The 24,941-nt window shown below is 46.1% G+C and overlaps 1 protein-coding gene across 2 annotated transcripts in view; it reads right to left on the bottom strand.

Moving 5' to 3' along the window:
* Nucleotides 1-12,926: 12,926 nt before the first annotated feature.
* Nucleotides 12,927-24,941, bottom strand: part of KSR2 (kinase suppressor of ras 2) — a 257,007-nt gene continuing 244,992 nt past the window's right edge. Inside the window, exons 18-20 of one of the 2 annotated variants that reach the window (XM_048515057.1) lie at nt 23,235-23,364; nt 21,921-22,054; nt 12,927-15,541 (exon numbers count right to left, since the gene is read on the bottom strand). In XM_048515057.1, coding sequence (XP_048371014.1) covers nt 15,535-15,541; nt 21,921-22,054; nt 23,235-23,364 — 271 coding nt within the window. In that variant the 3' untranslated portion in view covers nt 12,927-15,534. Of the gene's footprint in view, nt 15,542-21,791; nt 22,055-23,234; nt 23,365-24,941 lie in introns of those variants that run through there. The other variant, XM_048515058.1, reaches the window with a different exon arrangement.

The following is a 24,941-nucleotide window of genomic DNA, read 5'->3' on the forward strand; positions in this document are numbered from 1 at the left end:
CCAGTTATGACTGGTAGGACATTTTAGAAAAATGGCCCTCCTGTCTTGCTGGGGGTGTGCATGCCAACATTTGTGTCACAGGACAGGCCATGCTCCGCCACGTGACACCCGCTAGGTGACCTTCGGCTAGTCACAGTTCTCTCTCTTAGCTCCACCTACCTCACAACTGCTCTCCAGAAGTCTTGTCTGTTACATGAAGGTACACCTACCTTCTTCTTCCTTCTTCCTTCTCCTTCTTCTTGATGTACATGGTCAAGAGCCAGTGTGGCATAGTGGTTAAGAGCTGCAGACTCTAATCTGGAGAACCAGGTTCAATTCCCTGCTCCTCTTCTGCTGGGTGACCTTGGGTCAGTCACAGAACAGTCTCAGCCCATGCAGAGAGTGGCAGTGTCAAATCAACATCTCTTGCCATGAAAACCCTACAGAGAATTTTAGAAAAATACCCCCCACCCGTCTTGCTATGGGTGTGCATGCCAACATTTGTGTCACAGGACAGGCCATGCTCCTCCACATGAAACCCGATGGGTGACCTTGGTCTAGTCCCAGTTCTCTCAGAACTCTCTCAGCCCCTCCTACCTCGCAAGGCATTTGTTGTGGGGAGAGAAAGGGAAAGGAAGCCACCTTGAGTCTCCTCACAGGAGAGAAAAGTGGGGTATAAACAGTGGTGGGATCCTAAAATTTTAGTAACAGGTTCCCCTGGTGGTGGGATTCAAACTGTGGCGTAGCGCCAATGGGGCTGGGCGGGGCACGATGGGGGCATGGCCGGGCATTCTGGGGGCGGGGCATTCCTGGGTGGGGCTGTGGCAAGGATGCAGCCGCTGCGCCGGTCCTTGGGCAGGAAATGAATGCACGCAGGCGCAGGCTGCCACGCATGCTGGTGCACCTCCTGCTAGACTGCTTCAAGTTCTGCGCGCTACTGCTGAGAGGAGGGCGTAACTAAGGCAAAAATCACATGGCAAAATCACCAATTAGTAACCCCCTCTTGGCACACACAAAAAATTAGTAACCTACTCTCGGGAATCTGTGAGAATTTGCTGGATCCCACCTCTGGGTATAAATCTAAACTCCTCCTCCTCCTCCTCTTCTTCTTCCTCTTCTTCCTCCTCCTCTTCTTCTTCTTTTCCTTGCTCTACCCCTTCTGGCTGGTGCTTTGCTTCTCTTAGAAAATGTTCCACTGTTGCTGTTCTTTTTATAGTTCATTTTTGTTACTTGTTTCCATTTTCAGCTTTCCACCTCTAGTTTTACAGGATGGCATTTCATATGTATGTAGAATAATTTTATATGCAATTTATGCAGCAGTTGAACGTATTACGTTTAATTTTTATAATGCAATGCATGTATAGTCAGGGTTTCCAGCTCTGGGTTTGGAAATACCTGGAGATTTTGGGGGATAGAGCATGAGGAATTCAGGGTTTGGGAAAAGGAAGGGCTTCAGGTGTGTGTGTGTAATGCCGTACAAGTCACCTTCCAAAGCAGCCATTTCCCCCAGGTGAACTCATCTTTGTTGCTTGGAGATCAGCTGCAATAGTGATAGATCTCCAGCTACCATCTGGAGACTGGCAACTCAAGGAATAACGCTTATTCACTGTCACATAAATACATATGGAAAAGATGAACAGAGGATGGGGGAAATTCTGTGTTAGGAAACAAAAAAACGTTACAGATCTCAGAATCCATTTAAACAGCGGAGAAGCTGATTCAAAACAGCCTTTTTGAGTGCGGGGGGTGGGGTTCAAAATCATTCCTCCTTTAATAACCTCACTTCTCAGATTCATCTACCCTCCTTGCCCTGACCTGGATGGTCCAGGCTAGCTTGATCTAGTCAGATCTCAGAAGCTAAGCTGGGTCAGCCCTGGTTGGTAGAAGGATGGGAGACCACCAAGGAATATCCATGGCTGTTATGAAGAGGAAGGCAATGGCAAACCACCTCTACTGGAGCCCACGGGGTTGCCATAAATTGGCTGCGACTTGATGGCACTTTACATTTACACTCCTCCTGGCAACGGGTGCACCTATAGCTACCTCACTTGTTCTCTTTGAGGAGAATCCTGCCCCTATAGCTACCTCACCTGTGTGAAATGCGTCCTGGAAACAGACTCCTACGGTTAGAGGTCTTGGAATCCTTCCAGTGCATGATACGTGGCACCTGGCCACATTCTGATGAGAGTAGAAAAAGCATCATTTTCAAAGTCTTTATTGGCATAAATAATTCATACATAATTTACCTCACCAAACACCACACGAAGCACAAGGAACAACCCCCACCCGAGGAGCTACCCATTTTTGCAGTTCATGGCAACTCGCACCCCAGTCAAACAGCAGAAATTATAAATACTTTCCCTTGTGTATAGAAAACTTTATAAATGGTACTGTACAAAATTTACAATCTGTGAGATGAACCATCGTGCCTTTTTTTTTTCCAGTCTGGAGTTTTAGTGGGGGGTTTGCGCCAAAGTTGTTTTCCCCCCCCTCAGTGACGAGAATTCGGCAACAACCACCACTATTTATTCCATATACAGTTATTTATATCTTTTTAAAAATGAAATCTCTAGTTAAAAAAAAAGACACAATCCAACCATGCGTTCTCCTGTGCAAACTCCATGGGAAAAGATCCTACCCCAGTAACTGTGAGGGTCCTGTGGAACTCCCTGCCAAGGGAGGCTTGTTTTTGTATTATTTCTATCAATATGTAAAAATGTGACCGTTGTCATGCCCCCACTGCTTACCCACTAGAAGGTGATAGCTGCTTATCCAGTAAAAGGTGATTATTCTCTGCAGTTTTTCATCTTATTCTAAATTTGGTGTTATTGAACATTTTAAGTATGTCAATAGAAAAGCCATTATAGCCGTACAGCTAATAAAAATGGTGGTTCTCTACCCTCCATGCACGATAATGGAGCTTGCGCAAGGCAACCGGTTGCTTGAGTTGTGTCCAAAATATGTACCGCGGCTCACTCTGCAAGTCAGAACTAGCACAGAGGAAACGAAAGCAGGCCATCAAAGAAACAGTAAAACAAAACGAAATCCTGTACAAGATCCGGAATTTGGCATATACGTATGCATATTACCGTATACATACATACACATGTGCATCTTTATCACCTTATATACAGAAGGCTATTACAGTGTGGTTTTTTTTACAGAAAAGGAAATCAAAGCAGCTGACAGTACCCCAAACCTCAGTATTGTCAAAACAGAACAGAATAAAACGAACCCCCCAGAACGGCAAACAGCGTGTTTATAATGGTCACACAAAGGTGGTCGATGAGGCATACGCGACTGGAGCTTTGCAGCCATTCCTGGTGTACGGACCAATCAAACTTTTCCCGCTCTGATGTCAGCAGGCCAATCCTTTCCTACGATAGGTGGACGTCCGAATTTTGCAAAACCTACATTCGTTTCGTGGAAGGAATCCTGCAGACCCTCATTTGCCTTCATGTCTCTAATTCATACTAACCAGAGGGGTGATTCAGGGTTGCCAGATCCAGGTTAGGAAGCACCTGGAGTTTTGGGGGGCAGGTGTCGCTTGGGGAGGGTGAGATCTGGGGAGTACAAGAACTTCAGCATGGTACATTGCCATAGAGTCCACCCTCTGCAGCAGCCTTTCTCTCCAAGGGAACTGACCTGTCGCCTGGAGATCAATTGTTGGAGTGGGAGGTCTCCAGGAGCCACCTGGTGGTTGGCAACCCTAATAATCATGTTCATCAGCTGCTGCACAAAAGACCAGGAGTCCTGTGCCAATTGAAAACTGAATCAATTTATGGTGGCAGTAAGCATTCACTGTCTAGAGCTCACTTGGACCGATGCAGTTGGGCTGACTTGTGAAGGACAGGATGAGATAAAGCAATAGGGGGCCTAAAGGTAATTAAATAACAGGGTTAGCACTGGATCTCTCTCTCTCTCTCTCTCACACACACACACACACACACACCACACACACACCACGCACACACACACGCACACGCACACGCACACGCACACACACACACACACACTCCCTGCCCAGTTGGAATAACAATTCACAACAAAGTGAGCTCTAGTCTTCAAAATTGTATCCCTTCTGGTCTCCAAAGCAGAAAGCACAAGGCATCTTCCATATTCTCAAGCTAGCCCCAATTCCTTGTCTACTGCATGTCACTCCGGGTCCCAGTGTATCATTGCGCCTGAAAAGTTTGATGTACCAATGACTTGCATCTGCTATCACTGGCCAACCGTCAAGTCCAACTTTAGTTTCTCTCCCCTGAGAAGGGCTTGGAATCTGGACCAGCTACCAGGAACTGGTTGACCAATGGTGGTTGTGCATGCACTTATGTATACCTAACAACTTATATCTCATTCCTGCTTGTGAGACTGCAGTTGCAATCAGGGCTTGCCGAGAGGAGGGACGTTACTTTCTCAGAGACAAAAACACTGCAGCAATAAATGCCAATAAATATCCCTGCCACAGAACTGCACTGCTCTCCAGCAATTCTAGGGACCACACCAAATAAATAATGAAGGACTTGGGCAAAGGAACAGTAATTCGAGAGGCTGCGAATGATGCAACAGGCTGTAACAAAATGATGGAACACCGGCTTCCTATGCAGAAGGTCTCAGGTCCAATCCTTAACATCTCAGTTTTTTAAAAAGGCGACGTAAGAAAAGAAAGGAGAGATGGAACAGCGGCTGCCAGTCACAGGCATCAGATGAACCAATGCAAGGCATGGTGCAGAGCAACTTCATGTTTAGTTGAAGATATGGACACACAAACACATGTGTGTTGATATGTATATATCTCTTTTGATTGCAAGTGATTAGTCGGGGATGAAAGGCATTCCATAACCTTTAATGCGGACCATCACATGAGTTAACACATGAAGTTAATATCTCTTAAACCAGGAACTAACTTCTGATCAGAGCCAGTGTGGTATTGGACTAGGTACAGGGATCTTCGAATTATCGGTCTCCAGATGTTCACAGACTACGATTCCCATCAGCACCTGCTGGCGTGGCCAATTGGCAGAACTAATGGGGACTGTAGTGCATGAACGTAGTTTGGAGACTCTTGGACTAGGAGGTGGAAGATTAAGGTCTGATTCACCTCTCAGCTAGGCAGAATTGTAGCAAGGGGGGAAAGCACCCGGTGCACTGGTGCGTCCTCCGCCCCCACTACGCCACACCATCCCCTTGCCACACCCCCACAGGGACATGCGCCTGGTGTGCCCCCCCCCCTTGGAGTTACGCCTCTGCAGCTGGGTGACCAGTCACAACTCTCTGCCTAACCTGTTGTTAGGATAAAATGGTGGAGAGAAGAGAGATGAAAGCCACTTGGGGGAGAAAAATGGAGCGTAAATGAAGTAAATAAATACACAATAACGAAAACAGAGGAGGCTCTATACAGCAGGGATCGTGAAATGTGCATCACCTCCAGATATATAATATGTGAAAAAATAGCTGGTCCTGTCAAAACTCAGAAGTTGACCAGGCCGATGCCTGATTCTCTTTTCCTCTTGTTGTTAGAGTTTGTATGAAAGGGTCTCACTGTGAATGGGAAAAAGTCAGACAGAACTCTCTGAAACGGAGCAACAGAAAGGGTGGAGGATGGAGAAAGATCTGACGCTACCAGATCTGTAAATAAACCCACGTTTCCACAGAGCTCGCCAGTTAATCTGAGCTACCGGATGACCTCTGCCACTCCCTCGGATCTCCTATTAGATGGTATTGTGGTGATTTCCCTCCACATTCTCTGCACTGAAGAGTTGGTTATTTTTAGACCGGATAACATCTCTAGATAAAAAGCTGGGGTTGAGAAGGAGCAGGGACTTCAACAACAGAGATCAGGGACGAGGGGGGGGGAAGAAAGATGTGTTTTAAATCACAAAGACTTTCAAAAATAAGAATGTGTGATGCCAATAATACATTTGCATCTCAAATGCTCCAATGTAAAGTAAGATTCACCCTCAGTGGAGGGCAGCGCTTCCATCCCTTCTATTCTGCAACAGTTGGTCCTCTCGGGTCTTACCCCACCTCCCTGATCCAAAATAGCTCCATCAGTTTCCCCTGTAACTTCACTGCTTTCACCTCCAAGGACAGAGATTATCAGCCTCATCCAAGGGTGGGGGGGAGCGAATCCACCGGTGGGAGTGGTGTGCGGCTGCGTCGGCAGAGGGGCAAATCTGCCAGCATGCAGCCACCACCGCCCTCCCTGGCAGTGGTATGCGGTGCCGACGTCCCTGTGCTCTTGCCACTGCTGGTGTAGTGGGGGCAGTCCAGGGGCATCACTGTGGGAGGATTTTAGTTGGCTCCCTCCGGGCCATTGACTGCATTGCGCCAGCAGCCCAGGTTTAGAACTTATTCCACCAAAAAGACAGTGTAAGTTCATTAAACCCAATGGGGGCTTCCCAGTGGCAGGGAGGCTTTTTTGCCTTTCAAGCCTTCCCGTGCCACTGGGAAACCTCTGTGGGAGTGGCAGCTGGCATGGCTGCAGTCAGGTACCTGACCCAGCCCATTGGATAGGGCTGTTTGACTCCAGAAGAAAAGCCCTAAAGTTGTTTTTAAGCATTTGCCATCCTTTATCTGTGGTCTTTATCTGTGGATAAAGAGATGTCAGTTCATCTTTATCCGTGGGAGGTCAGTTTATCTGTAGTTTTTATCTGTGGACCCAAAAGTATTACTAGTGGAAGGGAATTCAGGCTACCAGAATAAGGTTGCCTTTTGACTTATTTATGCACACATTTTCACCTTAGGATGACATCCCCTTAAAGAATTTGGCCACAAGGCTGGTTGTACTTCGAGATCAGCCACAAATCTAACTGATTCATCCACATCCATCCTGAGCAGTGACAAGCAGATGGAAGATGGAAGGGACGTCAGTGTCCCTGACAGCCCAAGAATCTCTCCTGGGGCAGGGCAGTAATGGAACAGGGGCAGTAAATGATAAAGGATCAGGTGTCAGGATGGCAGGACTGTTCCAGGTAAACAGTGTAATTATTCCCACAATGTACCCAGCTTGCTGAGGGTAAAGTGCCGGTGAGTCAGGAAAGGAATGGCAAACTACCCCGTAAAACAGTCTGCCTAGTAAACGTTATGATGTGACATGAACCTATGACCCAGTGCTTGCACAGGGGACTACCTTTATCCTTTATGCCTGTGCACGTGTATCATATGTTTATCCATTTTGCACAGTCCACTTATAGCTGCAGCAAAAAGATACACCCATCCATCATCCCAATTCCTATTTACAGGCAAAACAGGGACTATAATCTATACTAATAACAGTGAGTCTTGATTATGGACATTTGGTGCTGATATGCACCATCAGGCTGGTCAACGGAGGAAGCCACTACCTTTATTTTATTTATTTTATTTATTTTTGGAACTTTTATACCGCCCCATCCCCGAAGGGCTCTGGGCGGTGTACAACAGATAAAAACAATAATACAGGTAAATAAAACATTAAAAGCAGCAACGATTAACCACAGTTATCAGAAGAGTAAAAATATAAATGTAAATGGGCCCAACATCTTAATTTTAAGATTCCCTCCCCACCCCCCACCCCAAGGGAGGCGTGGTGGTCTCGCTAGATGACATGACCCAATTGTCCGGGTCGGGCGAGGGCCAGACAGGGAAGGGGGCACCACATCAGCGGCCAGTTCCTCCAAAGGCCCGGCGGAACAGCTCTGCCTTGCAGGCCCTCATGAACTCGCCAAGGTCCCCGGCAGGGCCCGGACAGCTGGAGGGAGAGCGTTGCTCCAGGCCGGGGCCAGAGCCAGAAGGCCCTGGCCCGTGTGGAGGCTAGGCCGCGAGACACAGGGGCCAGGGACCACCAATAAATTGGCCTCAGCTGACCGGAGAGAGGATGGAGAAAGATCTGACGCTACCAGATCTGTAAATAAACCCACGTTTCCACAGAGCTCGCCAGTTAATCTGAGCTACCGGATGACCTCTGCCACTCCCTCGGATCTCCTATTAGACTATTAGACTTTGCAGAGTCAAAAGCTCCACTGGGGTACATATAAACTCCACATCCTATTTTGTGTGTTACTCTCATAGACTGCAGAAGGCAGCCGAGCAAACTTCTCTGCCTGGCCCCCCAACCTGCCTCCTGAATATAAATTGCTTAAAAAAATAAACGGACCACAATCTAGAGCTAGCAAGGCTTCCTGGTTTCCCGCCAATATACTAATCTCTGCAAGGCATGTCAAGAGACTCTCCCTCAAAAGCCTGGTTTCCAAGGCTCCTTCTACTGTTGCTTTTGAAGACACAGGTGTTTGCATCTGTGTATTGACAGAGAATGAGAATGAACAGAAGCGTGTGTTTTCGAACTGGTGCAAAGGGCAACTATCAACATACGCGGGCCCACATCTTCCCAAAGTTAGCAGGAGAAGCTTTGAGCGACTCCTTGTAAATGTTCAGAACCTCCGCACACTTCTGGCTACCCGTGGCTCCCCCATTATGGTCCAGATTTGAGCGCCTGCCCGACGTGATGGCTGGGAGCCAAGCCAGGCTCATTTGGGGACCAAACTAGCTGGGCTTTTTAATTATGCCTGTAAGAGCCATTAAACTTGAGCTACTGAGGTGTGGCCAGTTCCAAGCAAGGACGACTTTGCTAATGGCCTCCCGGCGGAATCGTTTTTTCGAAAAATAAGCAAACAGATCAACAAAACGCTTCCCCTGGGCACATCTAAGGCTTCTGTCCTGATCAGAGCCAGCAAACCCTCCTTAACACAAACCACACCACACATTCCCAGCCTCAGTAAAGAGCTTTCAACAGGCTGGGAATTTAGGCTGAAGAGCCTGATTCCAGAGGGGAGAAATCCGGCCGCCGGGTGGATTGCGGTTGAAGGAAAAGAAAACTCTAATAAGTCTGCCCCAAATTATTGGGGAGTGGGGAGAGCACAGGTGGTGGCTCACGACAGGTAGCCTCTCTCTGATAGTTCAAAGAGGGAAACAGGGAGGACGGATCTTATTTTCAAACTGAGGATCATGTCTTAGGGACCAATTTCCAAATTACAGAGGACAAAAGTTGGGCCTCAGGTCTCCATTCTGTGCCCAAGAAAACAGACACGTGTGTGTTTTCCAATTGCTCTGCAGGTGGTGTGCATTTTGAATCATGTCTGCAGCATACATGGAGAAGGGGATTTAGCCTTCTTTCTCCGTACACTGTTTTCTTGACCTGACACAGGCCCCTTCCGCACATGCAGAATAATGCACTTTCAATCCACTTTCACAATTGTTTGAAAGTGGATTTTGCTATTCCGCACAGTAAAATCCAGCTTCAAAATGCACTGAAAGTGGATTGAAGGTCCATTATTCTGCATGTGCGGAAGGGTCCAGAGAGAAGCTTTCAAAAAGGGAGGGTGCAGGGAGGTCTGTGGGGGGTGGTTTTTGGTCTTCTGACTCTCTCCAAGGACCCACTCGTTCCTTGCTTAGGAACTGGTTATGTTGTGTTTGTGTGGGATGGGGGGAGGACTTTGCACATTCAATGGAATGGGTGCTGAGAAGCTATCTATGTAAGGCTGATTAAGCATGGGCCAAAAACAGCAGTGTGAAAACGGTGTGAAAACAGTATAAACCAGGGGTCCCCAAACTACGGCCCAGGGGCCAAATGTGCCCCCCTGAAGGCATTTATCCGGCCCACCAGGCAGGGCCAAGCTGCTTATGGTTCATCATTCATGTGCAGGTGGGGGGCTCGGGAGGGAGAGGGGAGGAACCAGCCTCTGGTAACCGCTACATTTGATTGCAATTGTTACATGATGGCACCCCCAAAATCTCCATGAATTTTCTGACCCAGAGTTGGAAACCTTACATGTGGCAAACGCCTCTCGCTCCGCCTCTTCCCTCCTCGGGCTACTCCATGTGTTGCTTCCTCAGGCTTTCTTGTTCCGGCTCACTACCATTGGCATCAGCCAGGCTGGCTTAATCGCCCTGGCTGCTAGAGGAAAGAACCCAGGAAGATACCTGATCCTGGGTTAGGTGGAATGTTTCATTGGGAAAGTTCTGGGTTTTTTTTTACAGGGGAAGGTATTCCACAGCCTCCCCAACAATATTTGGAGCCCACCCTGTACTTGACATACTTTGGTCACTGTTCTAAAAATAGACCATGACAGAAAGGCTGAAAGGTGAAATCAAACATTTCACAATCATTTGTGCATAGGAATTTGCTCATAGTTTTTTTTAGTCCGACCCTCCAACAGTCTGAGGGACAGTGAACTGGCCCCCTGTTTAAAAAGTTTGGGGACCCCTGGTATAAACCCTTTAACACCATTTTAAACCGTTTTACACCGTTTTCACACCGTTTCACACTGCTGGTTTTGGCCCATGCGGAATCAGCCTAAGACTCTCTCTGAGTGACTGGGAGAAACCAAAAACTCCAATCACGCATATTTAGAAATTTATAGCCCACTTTTCTCCCCAACGGGGGCCCAAAGTGATTACAACAGCGTTCTCCTTTCATCCATTTTACCTTCACAACATGAATCCTGTGAGGTAAGTCAGGCTGACAGAGTGACGGGCCCAAGGTCACTCAGCAACAGGAGGTGTGGCAAGGGCGTTCCGGGGGCGGGACGGGGCGGGGGTGGAGGACGCACCAGTGCACCGAGCGCTTCCCCCCCCCTTGCCACACCTCTGCTCAGCAAGCTTTCACGGCGAAGTGGCGATTCAAACCCAAGTATTCCAGATCCTAGTCAGGCACTCTAACCACATTCATTGGCTTTCGGTGTTTTAAGAAGAAGACGAGGAGTTTGGATTTATATCCCCCCTTTCTCTCCTGCAGGAGACTCAAAGGGGCTTACAATCTCCTTGCCCTTCCCCCCTCACAACAAACGCCCTGTGAGGTAGGTGGGGCTGAGAGAGCTCCGAGAAGCTGTGACTAGCCCAAGGTCACCCAGCTGGAGTGTGTGGGAGGGTACAGGCTAATCTGAATTCCCCAGAGAAGCCTCCACAGCTCAGGCAGCAGAGCGGGGAATCAAACCCGGTTCCTCCAGATTAGACACACGAGCTCTTAACCTCCTACGCCACTGCTGCTCTTTTTTATATGAATACATGCAAGTTGTGAGCCTTGCCTCTTGACATGCATTGCAACGTACCACGACTTTGTGACTACAATCTTCCTCTTCCCTCTCTTAAGCAAACTCATTCTACCTACACTGAGTGACTGCAAAGCGATCAGTCTGCCTGTTTTGTAGAGCTGTTGGTTCCTTTTTGTTATCTGATCTCCTGCACCACAGAGTTAATACCATTGTGCTTTCCACCAAGGTTGCAGATTGCTTGATTTTTCATTTATTGGTCCCCCATGAATCTCCCTCGTGGAAGACGCTTTTGTACAGGAAGACCCTGCTCGCTTTTCCAATTTGGAAAATCAGTCAAGAAAAGCTTTTATTTGGCAATGCTTTGAGACTCGTTGAGTAATTATTTGTAATGTTCGGCTACTCTTGGAGCATATGAAGCTCTCTTATACCAAACCCACTGGTTTCTCTTCTTCACATAGTATGAAACAGTCCATCTAGTTCAAGATTTCTGATCCCAAAGGACTATCAGCGCTAACTGTCCACAGATGTCCCAGCAGTACCTCCTGTCTGGCTGCTAAATCTTTCAATTGGAAATGTCAGGGACCGAATTTGGGACCTTCTTCATGCAAAATATGCCTCAGTTCTGGTGGCCCAGGCTAAAATGATCTTGTCAGATCTCAAAATGAAAGTCGGGTTGGCCCTAGTTAGTACTCAGATGGGAGACCCCCAAGGAAGTCAAGGGCCTCTATGCAGAGGCAGGAAATTACAAGGCGCCACTGTTTATCTCTTGCCTTGAAAACATTACAAGGCTGCCATAAGTTGTCTATGACTTGATGGTATTTTCCATGCTATGCAAAACATTTACTTTACCCCTAAGGTACACCCCCTACGACCCTTGAGATTTTCCTGCTTTTGGGGGCTTTTGGAAGTGCCGTTGTTCTGTTTTTCTTTTTGCTATTTTGAGAAGGGGTGAAGGGTGGGGTGAAGGGGGAGAAGAGAGGAACGACTTATTTTAATAAGAGGGTCTTTTTTTCTTTTTGCTGGAATATTGACTGGAGGATTTTTAAAAAAGGGAAATCCACCTGGCCACCTTTTGTCTGTACCTAACAGAGCCTTTGCCCCTGACTTTTCTTGTGTTTATAAAGTAGCAAAGAGCAATGAGGCAAGCCTTCGAGGTTTAGTCAAGTACGACCAGGTGAGGCACGATGCTGAAGACGAAATTACGCTCAGCACTAGAACCTGCTCGAGCACCCTGTTGAGACAGTTGGAGTGCCTGGCTTTTGGGCATTATCTGATCCTTCAGCCTTGCTGCCTGCCGGTTCTCTCCTCCTCTAATCCCTTTCAGCTGAAAGTTGCCCCCTTCCCCTTTCAGACACAATGAAGTCAGCACACAACAATCACCCATGAGTCACATACAAATACAATCCCAAGTGGTGCTTTCTGTCTACAGCTGAATACGCTTTCCATTCTAATTTGCCATGTAAACTTTTAAATTGTAAAAATACTGAGGAATGTCCTATTTGTTCAGGTAGCTATACGAGCAGTAAAGTCCATTGTACAAAAAACGGGCTCTAGAAAGCTGTTGGTGGGAATGATGTCCTCTCAGGGGCAACTCCTGTTAGTTTTCATCCCATTCTTTGTCTCCTGTTAATTCCCTCTCTTTGCAAAAGTCAATTCAATGCTGGCAGGGGCTGATGGGAATTGTAGTTCCTGAACATCTGGAGAGCCGCAGGTTCCCTACCCCTGCCTTAGGCCAAAGGTCTGCAACCTGTGGCTTTCCAGATGTTCATGGACTACAATTCCCATCAGCCCCTACCAGCATGGCCAATTGGCTTTGCAAAGAGCGGGGGGAGCCAACAGGGCCAAAGTGGGATGAAAGGCAAGAGGAGTTGCCCCCCTGAGAGGACATCATTCCCACCAACAGCTTTCTAGAGCCCGTTTTTTGTACAATGGACTTTACTGCTCGTATAGCTACCTGAACAAATAGGACATTCCTCAGTATTTTTACAATTTAAAAGTTTACATGGCAAATTAGAATGGAAAGCGTATTCAGCTGTAGACAGAAAGCACCATGGCCAATTGGCCAATTGGCCATGCTGGCAGGGGCTGATGGGAATTGTAGTTCCTGAACATCTGGAGAGCCGCAGGTTCCCTACCCCTGGCCTAAGGAGATGTGGGGAACTCTCCCCACCTTCACAGACATCCTGCTGCCACCTGCTTTGCAAAGCTGGAATTGTGGTGCCCTTATGTTATCTTTCCCCTCCACCACGCTTGCCAAGGTCCCCAGGCTTTTGGAAATGGGGTGGGGAGGGACAGCTTGCATGTGGGGTGGAACAAGCTCTGTCCTGCATGCAAGATCGTGTTGTCTTCCAACCCCCAGCTTTCCAATGACCCCAGGGATCGGGAAACAGGCTGGAGAGGGTGATCATGCATGAAGGTCCAGCCCCGCTTCTCCACTCGCCTTGCTTTCCAAGGCCCACAGGTCTTGGGAAGGGAGGTGGGGGCCCTGATCCAATAATGGTTTGATTGGGGCAAAGGTGATTGGAGGGCAGATGGGGCGACAGGGAGGTTTGGGGGGGGCAGTGGGCTGCAGGACAGTGGGGCATTGGGCTGCAAGGTGCTGCTTCCCCGCTGTGGTGGTTTGTTTGGGGGGATGGTTGGAGGGCAGATGGGCCAATGGGGAGACTGTTGGGTGGGTGGTGGAACAATGGGTCTCAACGCACTACTTCCCCTGCTATGGTGGGGCCAGTATGGTTTTTAAGTGCCGTGATGAACCCTCAACGAATGGGTGTGCCTGCACGGCCATTGGTTAAGGGTTCATCATTGGGACAATTTGCATGTCGGTGAATTATATGGGCAAAGATGTTTCTCCACTCAACAGGGTCCCAAATCGGCTTATGGCGATGTTCTCTCCTGCTCCAATTTATCATTATAACTATCGCCCTGTGAAAGGTTCCTCGCATAGAGAAAACCAGAAGACAAGCTAGGCTGGAATCTTTCTCCCTCCTGTGACTGTCTGCAAACAGTAGTGTGGAGGTACACCACATCTCAGTCTAGCACCATGGGCCTGGCTCAAACGTTTTTTATGGCTGCTTTTACACAGAGTGAAAGACACAAGGACAGCTAGTCAGCCTCTCTTCTAAATGATCCTTAAAAGAAAATACAAATGAAATACAGCTGAGTCCAGATGCAGTTCCGGGTGAGAGCTCGGCCTGAGAGCCAATCGGTCATCTAAACTAACCCAAAGGCAATGGGGCACTGAAAAATCCCTTCTTGGTGAGTAGCTTATGTGAGTTATGTAACTTATGTGAGTTATGTAACCTACATCAGTCTGGAAAGCAAATACATTTTGGGGTATTACTTTCCTTCTCATCTGTTCCTCAGATGAGGAACTATTTGGGGTGACCTAGCCAGATGGGGGAAACACCATTCCCAACAGATTTCATCCAGACCCCATGTGGTAAGTTACAAGCTTGCTGGGGAAAGGTTTATATAAAAACTGTAGCAGTGGTCAGCTGGCATGGAATTGTGGGGAAATATATGGGTTTGTGGTATCACGGATAAATGTTTGAAAATACAGATCTCTCTCTCTCTGCCTCTCTCTCTCACACACACACACACTCACACACTGTGCATATTGGAGGCCTGTTCTGTAATCACCTGCATCTGGCAAAGCACTGCTGGGTGTACAAGTATGTACGTAGGAGACCACCTATTTATCCAGGCACAGGTGGCTCCTGACAGGAAGCCGCACGCCCACCCAGTGACACAGGTGTGCCGGGCAGAGGTGGGGACATGATGGCTAGTGTTGTGGGTGGCTTGTATAACTGAGAGAGAAGCAGCAGAAAGAACAAGAGATTGTGAAAGGCAATAAATACCAGGCACCAAAAGAACCAGAAGCCATAGGTGGAGCATAGGGAAGGGAAGAGGAGCTAGCAGGAAATTGTCACTAATGGCATGTTAACCCCTGAAAGCTCAGCTTAGGGCTCTGCTCTGGGAGATACCTGCTAGGATAGAAACAGCTGAAATCCTCACCACTGCCAGCAGGCAGGCAACACAACGAATGGTTCGGCAGAATTTCTCTTCGAAAGAATAAAAGAAAACCTTACAAAAAGAGAACACGCCAGCTTCAGAGGGTGCTTATTGGGTCCAGGGAAATTCCTAAGCTCCTCATTGGTTGGTCTAAAGAGGAACCAGTGGGAGGAGCCTGAAGGCTCACTGGCTTCCATAAGGTGCCACTAGATTGTGTGCAACCAGGGGGGGAGGTAAGAGGACTCCACGCGAGGCTATTGAGCATCTGCTGTGAATGTTTCCGACCTGCTCTTCATTCCACAGACATGATCCTTCAAGGCCCCCTGGACTGAGCATGGCGGTCCTCCTGCACCCCAGACACCACGTTAGTTCCAGAGATCAGAGCAAGGGAGTAGTTTCTTTGTTCCTGTGATGCTCACTGGTTCGCTGTGCCCTTCTGGCCTTCCAGACAGTAGGAAGAGGAGGAGGAGAAAGAGAAAGGTGTAAGAAAGGCACCATCCCTCTGCGCCATCTGTCACAGCCTGGGAGAAAGGACAGACACAAATGAAAAATGATTATAATTTCTCCGGTGCCTCAAAAACGAGGAGCTGAACGCCGTCTCAGTTATAAAGAGCAAACTCATGATTATGATCCGAAACCAATGTAGACAGGGCCATAAAGAAAAGGGAAGGAGTGCCAAAGGACTGGGAAAGAAAAGTTGGAAGACATGCAGAAAAGGGCAACCAAAACAATCAAGGTGTTAGGACACCGTCTCAGACCAGCTAAAGTGTTTGGGGCTTTTCAAATTTGGGGTGGGGAGGCACAGGATATGATGTTTCCAAAATTATCTTTGTCTACATTTTTTCCCCAGAAGTTAGAGCTGCAGACCACCTGATCTTTTTTCTGACCTGCAATTTTTTAAAAAATCCAAATTTTGAACAGCATATTGGGCACATTGATATTGCACACGTTTCCAGATATTTAAGTTCATATGCATTTTATCTCCCCTCTTTGCTACCAATGCACATATATAAAACTCTGGAAGAAGGCAATCAGTATCAAATTGGGCATACACTTCTGTCATTTAGGGAAAGGAATGTAGCTTTCACTGTGGTATAGGTGAGCCTCATTTCGTCGTTCTACCTATGCATTTATTAGATGGTTTAAATGGCAAATTGCTATTTTTCTGTTATGGTTTATTCTTTTTGCAATCGCTAATTTTGTAACTGGCTAAGCAAAATTATTACCGCTGCTCCTGGCAAAATGCTGCTATCAATGTTGGCAGACAGGAATACGATGTTTTGTTGATTTGACCAGTCCCTCAAGAAAATGAAAATGCTCCAGATATAAGGAGCCTCATCTCCTTATAGATGGAACAGCTCAACAAATAATGAGAAATGCCTTCAACTATATCCCTCCCTCTAGATACAAAGCTTCGGGTTACGAAGAATGTTTCTAAGACAACTGCTCAAGATAGCTGAAGGTATCTGGTGATGCCACGGGGTGTGTGTGTGTGTGTGTGTGTGTGAGGAATCTCTCCTAATAAAGTATTTTGAAAGATCTGTTATATAATGTTTTAAGTAGTAGTTCAAGAACTTATCAAGGGGCTGACTTTGATTCTTCAAGTGCAGCCAAATGGATGACACCAGAACATCTTTTACTCTGCTTTAAAACATTATTTTGGCTGTTTCCTCTGGCTCAATATTGTAATCTGGGCTGCTGGCTTCATTTTAATTGCCAACTGCTGTTTTAACTCAGGGCTTTATCTCTTTTTAGACTGCTACTGGTTACTGTTTAAGATGGATGACCGATGTATTTGATGGTGCTTGCTGTTTCTTAAAACTTTTAATTTATGTTGTCTACTCCAAAGGGTGATCACTACTGCACAGAGGATTATCGGCTGCCCTCTCCCCTCCTTGGGAGAACTCTATAATTCCCGAAGCCTAAAGAAAGCCCAAAATATTCTGAGACCCGTCTCATCCAGCACACTCTCTTTTTGAACTGTTACCATCCGGCAGACGATACAGGTCTATCAAAACTAGGACAAAGAGGCTTAGAGACAGCTTCTACTCTAGAGCTGTGGCTATGCTAAACTCTGCGGCTTCGTGTTGATGTGTTTGAGGCTGTGTAGGGATGGGTGGAGGAAGGAGAACGTGAGGATGATGATGTATGAGTCTGAAATTGTGTGCATCGAGGAATGCTGCTGTAAATTTCGTTGTGCGTGCACAATGACAATAAAATGCTTATGCTTATGCTTAACACTAGGAAAGCTGGGTATATTTATATACCCTAAACAAACAAAACAAAATACTTGTTAAAGAAGACAAACAGAAACTATGGTGGTGTGTATCGCATGTTCAGTATGCAAGAACCAAACATAAGTCAGGGATATCTACTCCTGAAAAAAATATTTTAAAAACCTTTAAAAACCTATGCATACATTTGGTTGTGGTAGATTTTCCGGGCTGTGTGGCCGTGGTCTGGTAGATGTATTTCCTAACGTGAATCACATTTGCATCACTCCCTGGACTGAATAACCCCACCCGCAATACAATACTATCAACCACACCTTTGCATAGCAAGTTCCACCCAAACACTTACTGATTGATTCCCCACCCTGGTACATGGCCAATGTATACCCCACTAAAACATTCCCTTCTCACTGGACACAGCGTGTAACAGACTTCCCTCTGTGATACACCTCTGAAGACGCCAGCCACAGATGCAGGCGAAATGCTAGGAAATAGATCTACCAGACCACAGCCACACAGCCCGGAAAACCCACCACAACCAGTTGAATCCGGCCGTGAAAGCCTTCGACAATACTATGCATGCATTGTTTGTGCTTGTGATAATGGAGCCACAGACAAGCATAGCATGCTGCAGTAAATGAAAAGGAACGATTCATTGTTAGTTGGTATACCACAAGTACACTTCGTACATGTGTTAATATTTGTTTTACTAACTACGGCTCACATATATATTTTTAATGGATTTGGCTCCTACTGCTTTGTTTTAGATGACTGCAGTAAAGTTGCTGGTTTGTTCAATGCTGAAATTTTACACATCCGTTTTCACTTCTGAAAAATAAACCACTTAACTGTTGCTGTGTTGCACGCTGGCTTGAGAACCGTGGTGACCAGTATGAAAGACATGTTTTCAAGGCATTTGTAAAATGCAGGTAAAATGCAAAGGGGCCTGAGCAGACTCCGTATGCAGAGGTGGGATCCAGCAGGTTCTCACCAGTTCCCGAGAGTGGGTTACTAATTATTCGTGTGTGCCGAGAGGGGGTTACTAATTGGGTCTGCTTTTCCATTAGAAATTCCATTAGGTTCAAAAATAATAAAGTCTTGTTGTTTCCTATGTGGCTGGTTAGCGAAGGTAGAAAACGGGATAATTCTCCCTCTTGGGCTGTTTTAAAAACATGTTTTAGAAATATGGTAAAGTTCCTTGTTTAAGGAAAGGATCCTTCTTCTGATTTCTAGAAACAAAATTAAGTATTTGAAAGTATTAAGTATTTGACAGGCAGTCAATTAGAGGAGAAGTCGTTGTTTCTGTTGGCAGTAGACGATAGGACTTGCTCGAATGAGTTTAAATTATGGACAGAAAGATACCAGCTGGAAATTAGGAACTTTTTTTTACAGTAAGAGTTTTTTACAGTAACAGTGAAATTATTAATGCTCCGCCCCCGGAATGCCCGGCCACACCCCCATCGTGCCCGTCCAGCCCCATTGGCGCTATGCCACTGTTTGAATCCCACCACCATGGGAACCTGTTACTAAAATTTTTGGATCCCACCACTGTCCGTATGTCTTATGCTGAACTCTCCCATCTCTCCGTCACTCTGGCGTTTGCAACACAGGGTACATTTTAAGGATGCCAACTGGCCAAATTGGAAGACGGAACAATTGTGGAGACAAAACAAATTGTGGAGACGTACTCAATTCACTGCAAACTCTGATTTATTCATATGGGGGGTGGGGTTAACCAGAAGAGACTGAAGAGCCAGAAAGGGAGCTGCTGGATCATTTTGGAATGCTGTGGTTTTCATTCACTGGCTGAGGATTTGTAAACCAAAAAAAGATTTTTCAGAGTTTGGGGAGCTGGGGTTTCCCGCTTTGACTTGAGAAATTTCTGGCGATTTGGACATGGCACTTGGGGAGTTGAGGAAGCCCAGTGGGATGTGATACCATAGAGTTTGTCCTCCAACGCAGTCATTTCCTCCAGGAGACCTGCTCTCTATCAATTGCAATTCTAGGAGAGCTTTAGGCCCCACCTGGAGCTTGGCAACTCTAGAAGAATGGGCTTCTGATGTAAATCCTATTAAGGCCCTTTCCACATGGGCCAAGAAAAGTGGGTGCAAACCGGGATATGTGATCTCGGTGCAACCCTGGAGCCGTTTGATCTCGGTGCAGCCCCGGGGCCGTTTGCTCTGGGCAGGCGGCCCCAGAGCCAACGCAGCTGGCTGACACGCCTTTGCACGGGGGTGCGTCGGTTGTCACCCTACCTGCCTCTCCCGGCTGCGTTGTTGGATGACTCCCACAGCTACACAGACGTCTCTAGATGTCCATGCTCTCCTGTGTGGCCATGCAGGAGAGAGGCAGGGAGGGCACAACAAATAAGGCGTGGCCAGTTAACATGCCTCCCATGCGAGGCCATTCGCTCGCCGCCAGCTCCAACCCAGCCTTTTGCAAAAGAATCGCTGATAAAGTAATTGCTGTTTACACCAGGTTGGGGAGGAAACCCAGGACAGACCCAATGCAGGGGCAGGAACCATGTAAAGTTCCCACCCTCAATGGGTTATATATCTCCCGTGATTATACCATGGTTAATGGCCTGTGCGGAAAGGACCCCCACCACCCCTACCCTTTAACTTCTTCCTTTTAACCCTTTATTTTTCTCACCAAAACATTCTAAGTTATGTGAATCCAGGTTCTGAAAACACGACAAGAAGCCAGTGGTAGGTAACGTTTAGTGTTCCATGTGGCTATCATGAACATAAAAACATGTGAGATGTTCAGTCTGAATAATGGGCAACACTTTAAGTTCTTAAAAATTTACAGGCAAGGAAAGGTTTTCAATAATGGGGAAAGACCCCACCCATCAGGTCACCTGTTCCTCTGAAGAATCCCTGCTAGCTCCAGCAGCCCCACTGTTTCTCTGAGCAGAAAGCCAAACCTGTGGAAGTTTGGGAGGGGACGGTCAATTACTAACAGGTGCAGTCCCTGCTTAAAGGCAGCTCCTCTCCCCGCTTTGCAGATCTTTGCTGGCTCTAAACATGCCAAAGAACAGAAATGGCTTGCAATGCTCATTCCAGCTGAGAGCAGACAGTTGGCTTAGCAACAGGGGGGGATGATGTTTGGGGGACAGCCTTAAATTTATCCCCTGGAGAGATCTGTAAACAGGCAGAGAAAGAAAAGAGCACTGGAGGCAGGCATCGGATTGCCGCGGTTACTATTTTCTAAAGCCAAATATTTCATTACTGCTTGGCTTGCTGATAAGCTCTGAGCCCTTGACCTAAATACATGTGCATGCCAACAGCCAGGGCTTCATTTGAGTCAAGGTTCAGCTTTGGAACCTGTTCAGAATGCCTGACTTGGTCATGGAACTGTGATCTAGTTTAAAGAAATCTTAGTCATTTGTATGAGTTATCGTCAATTAACGCTGACTGGATTTCTGCTTAAGTAAAAACAGCTTCGAAGCGAGAAAGGAACACATGACCCTTTGTCTTTCAGATGATGCATGTGTGTGTTGTAACCAGTTTTCCTTAGAAGAGGCATACCCTCTGGTGTATGAGAGTGGTAGGTGTAATACCAGATTCTGTCTACCTCTAGTGGTGATGCTGTAGAGCAGCAGATGGTAGTTGCCACAGCACTGCAGAAAATCTCCAGGTTGTACCCTGTGTGTCAAGACATCAGTGGGTTCGATCCAATGCAAATCCTAAAAATTCTACATCTTACAGTTCAGGATATACCTTCCCACTTCTCTTCCAATGGAGATTAGAAAACACATTGTTATTTACTTGTTGATCAGATTAACATATTTATTATGAAAACATGAGAAGCAAATGATACTTAAATGATAATTTATGTGGCTCATCTTGCTGAAAATAGCACTGTCTAGCATGTAAAGGAACTGAGAGGAATGGGGGGTGGGGCAGCCAAGGGGTCAGCTAAATAGGGCTGTAAGGTTAGAGACTCTTTAGTTCTTTTGTGTTGATTCTTGTCTGCCCTTAGACTGAAACTCTGGTCTAACTTTCTCTTTCTTGGAAGTACTGTTCTCCCTCTTTCTGTAGCTAGCAAGTAGCTGCAGGCTATCCTTGTCTGTCAGCTTTCATATCTAAAATGTAGTTCCCTAATAAACATTTACCTTTATCTTTTAATCAGTGAGTCTGCCACTTCTTTGGGCACTTAACTTCTCTGCTAATGCAGGTTATGTATGCCTGTGAATCCAGACTGGTATTTCAATGATCATTTTGGGTCTGTTCATCTCGCAGAATGTTAGGTATATCAGTGTATTAAGATTTATATTTTATTTCCCTTGCTTTAAACTTTCCCCATACTTTAAATTAAAAAAAAGAGCATTGACCAGGAAAACAAACTGAAAAAAGAAAGAATAAAAAGGCCAAATGAAAACCAAAAGTAATCGAAGCTAGAAAAGTAAATGAGGCTGTCCAGGAGAACATCTTGTAAAATCTTAAAAACCGACTGGCAGAAATCAAATGCCATAACAATTACAACTACCTCTTCTATCGGCATGAGATATGCCTGAGCAATTTACAGGGTCAATATAAGGTTAATAAATGCTTAGCACAGTAGAATGTTCACAGAAGTACCCCCCAAACATTACATACCAAGCAAAAATTGCTAACGCATTTCAAAATGAGCAAAACGTGGTGGAATGGGAAGATGCTGGTCTTACTCTGCTGACTTCCAGAAGTGTCCAGGGTGGGACAGCCGACGGTTCCGCTTTGGCAGTTTCTCCAGCATCTCCATGAGCTTGGTGAAAGTTGGCCGTTCCTCCTGGTCATAGGCCCAGCAGAAGAGAAGAATGTCCTGCAAGGAACAAAACAAGATGGAAAGGATAATCAAGGAGAAAAAAAAAAGCAACCACATTAGTTGGGACTCCCACTGGGAGTTCAATCTATCTAAATCCCTTATTAGGATGGGATGTACTGGCTGAAGCAACTCACTATTCAGATGAGGTGCTGTACTTGGTGATAGCACAATGATCTGGAAAGAACGGAAGAAAGGAAGACAAAAGTGCTCCCAACTGCCTTCCCTTGTTCTAAAACGAGAACATTTTTTACAAATTTGGCTACCCCGGCCCGGCCACCTTCCAAATTATTATTGAGAGAGTGAGAGGCATCTGTTCAGGGAGTGAAATTGTTTAATGAAATGTGCCTTCCCATTTTGCCCAAGCCCAACTTACGATGGTATTCGTATCCAGAGTAGAGTTTGTAGTTTATAGACAGACTTATTAGAGTTTAACCATTGGTTATTTACAGAATATTGTATCTATCATTGGTTAAACATTCTTTTTTTGTTCAGAAATGGGACTTTGATGAAAAATCTGCCGAGGGGGCTTCAGTTCTTGGTCAACTCTGATCTGGTTAAGCTACTCCTTTCAGTCTTGTCATTTGTGGTAGGCACTCCCCCACCCACCCACCATGGCCCAATTCCTTGACCTCAATGATTTGAGGAGTGGGGAAAAATGGGTAGGTGGGTGGCAAATAACACCAGTCATTACATTCTATACATTTCTCCAATCTCTATAGCAAGCAGAGTCACCTGGGTGGAAGGCTGCAGAATGCAATGTCACTTCCAATGATAAGCATAACTATAAATAATAACAATCTACAACAACAACAACAACAACATTGGCATACAAAACAGGACAAAATTTCAAAGTAAAACAAGATTAAAAAACACAATTAAAATTACTAATTTCCAGTATAAAATTTGCAACAGTCTCACAAAAGAGCACATCAGAGCTGTTTAGGAGGTTGGGTATCTTGTAACACTCTTGCCACTGAGAACATTGCAAGAAAATAGAATTCATATATTTCATGCGTATCTTATCATATTTAGGGCATACAAACAGAGAATGGTCAAGTGTTTCAATAATAACAATCTGTTTCTGAGCCCCTAGATATCCTGCAAATGGATATACGGAAGGCTTCTCTGCTTCCCATCCTGCCTCCCTTCATAACCCAAACAACAAAAAGGTACCTACTGAGATCTCCTTCCCCATGCCAATTTGGCTAAGGTTCGGCTTCATCCCTCGGCCCACTTGCCAAATTATTGCCTCAGCAGGTTGGGTCTTAAAAGGCCATTCCCGAGCATGGAGCTCATACCAGATGGTGCTGCCCAAACAAAGCAATGGAAGAATTAGTAAATACACACACATCTATCGAATATATAATGCCAGGGCGGTCAGCGTAAGGTAACTGGTGAAGGTCTGACCTCTTCAAGGATATTCCAGAGTAAGTTTCGAATCCTAGATTTTTGAAATGATACAAAACAGCACACCAGCACTCATTAAAAAGTAAAGTTTGCCCCACCTCCTCATATTCTGGTCAATCATCATGTAAACATCCATTTTTTGTTATGTTTTATAACATTAAATGTCATTCCATTAATGTTTAATACAATTCAACAGCGTGTTTATATGCTGGCTGCTCTGGATTAATTCTCTTTCCCAGGGTTATCTGCTTTAACTGTATCTGCTTTTCAGGGAACGCCCTCCTATTTTGATCCATATTTTTACCCCTTTGGCCCCTTCCGCACATGCAGAGCAATGCACTTTCAATCCACTTCCAATGCACTTTGCAGCTGGGTTTTACTGTGCGGAATAGCAAAATCCACGTGCAAACCATTGTGAAAGTGGGAGGAGGAGGAGGAGGAGGAGTTTGGATTTATATCCCCCCTTTCTCTCCAATAGAAGACTCCAAGGGGCTTACAATCTCCTTGCCCTTCCCCCCTCACAACAAACACCCTGTGAGGTGGGTGGGGCTGAGAGAGCTCTGAGAAGCTGTGACTAGCCCAAGGTCACCCAGCTGGCGTGTGTGGGAGTGCACAGGCTAATCTGAATTCCCCAGATAAGCCTCCACAGCTCAGGCGGCAGAGCGGAGAATCAAACCCGGTTCCTCCAGATTAGATACACAAGCTCTTAACCTCCTACGCCACTGGATTGAAAGTGCATTATTCCGCATGTGTGGAGGGGGCCTAAAAGTCTGACTCGGGGATAAAGCAGATTCATGATTGTTCTTTTTATGTTATTTTAAAATTAATTTTTAAAACCTCTTAAAAAGAAAAGAAAGTGCATTATCCTGCATGAGCAGAAGGGGCCTTAGCGAATCCCACGTTAAACTGTGTCAGGCTGCCACAAAGCCATATTAACCTAGTGTGGGACAGAAATGTGTAAATCTTTCAGGGTTCATCCAGTGGTGGGATTCAAATAATTTAACAACAGTTCCGGTGGTGGGATTCAAATAATTTAACAAATAGTTGTTTACAAGCACCATTTTAACAACCAGTTCTGATGAAGTGGTGCGAACCAGCTGAAGCCCACCACTGGGTTCATCCCCCCCACACCACACAATTTCTAAAAGAAAAGCCCCTTGGGGGAGGGCGGTATAAAAGTGGAACAAATAAATAAATAAAATAAATAAAATTAAATCTCTGATCGAATGGATGGGTGTTATCTGTTCTCTTATGCACACGTAAATCATGGCAGGTGGTTGAATGAGAAGGTGCTGGATAGAACAACCACTTGCCACTTCCCCGCTGGTGGAGTTCGGAGTGATCACAACAGATTGCAGGACAATGTATTGTCGAAGGCTTTCACGGCCGGAATCACTTGGGTGCTGTGTGGTTTCCGGGCTGTATGGCCGTGTTCTAGCAGCATTCTCTCCTGACATTTCGCCTGCGTCTGTGGCTG

Source organism: Sphaerodactylus townsendi, linkage group LG13, assembly GCF_021028975.2.
Source record: "Sphaerodactylus townsendi isolate TG3544 linkage group LG13, MPM_Stown_v2.3, whole genome shotgun sequence".
Lineage (NCBI taxonomy): Eukaryota > Metazoa > Chordata > Lepidosauria > Squamata > Sphaerodactylidae > Sphaerodactylus > Sphaerodactylus townsendi.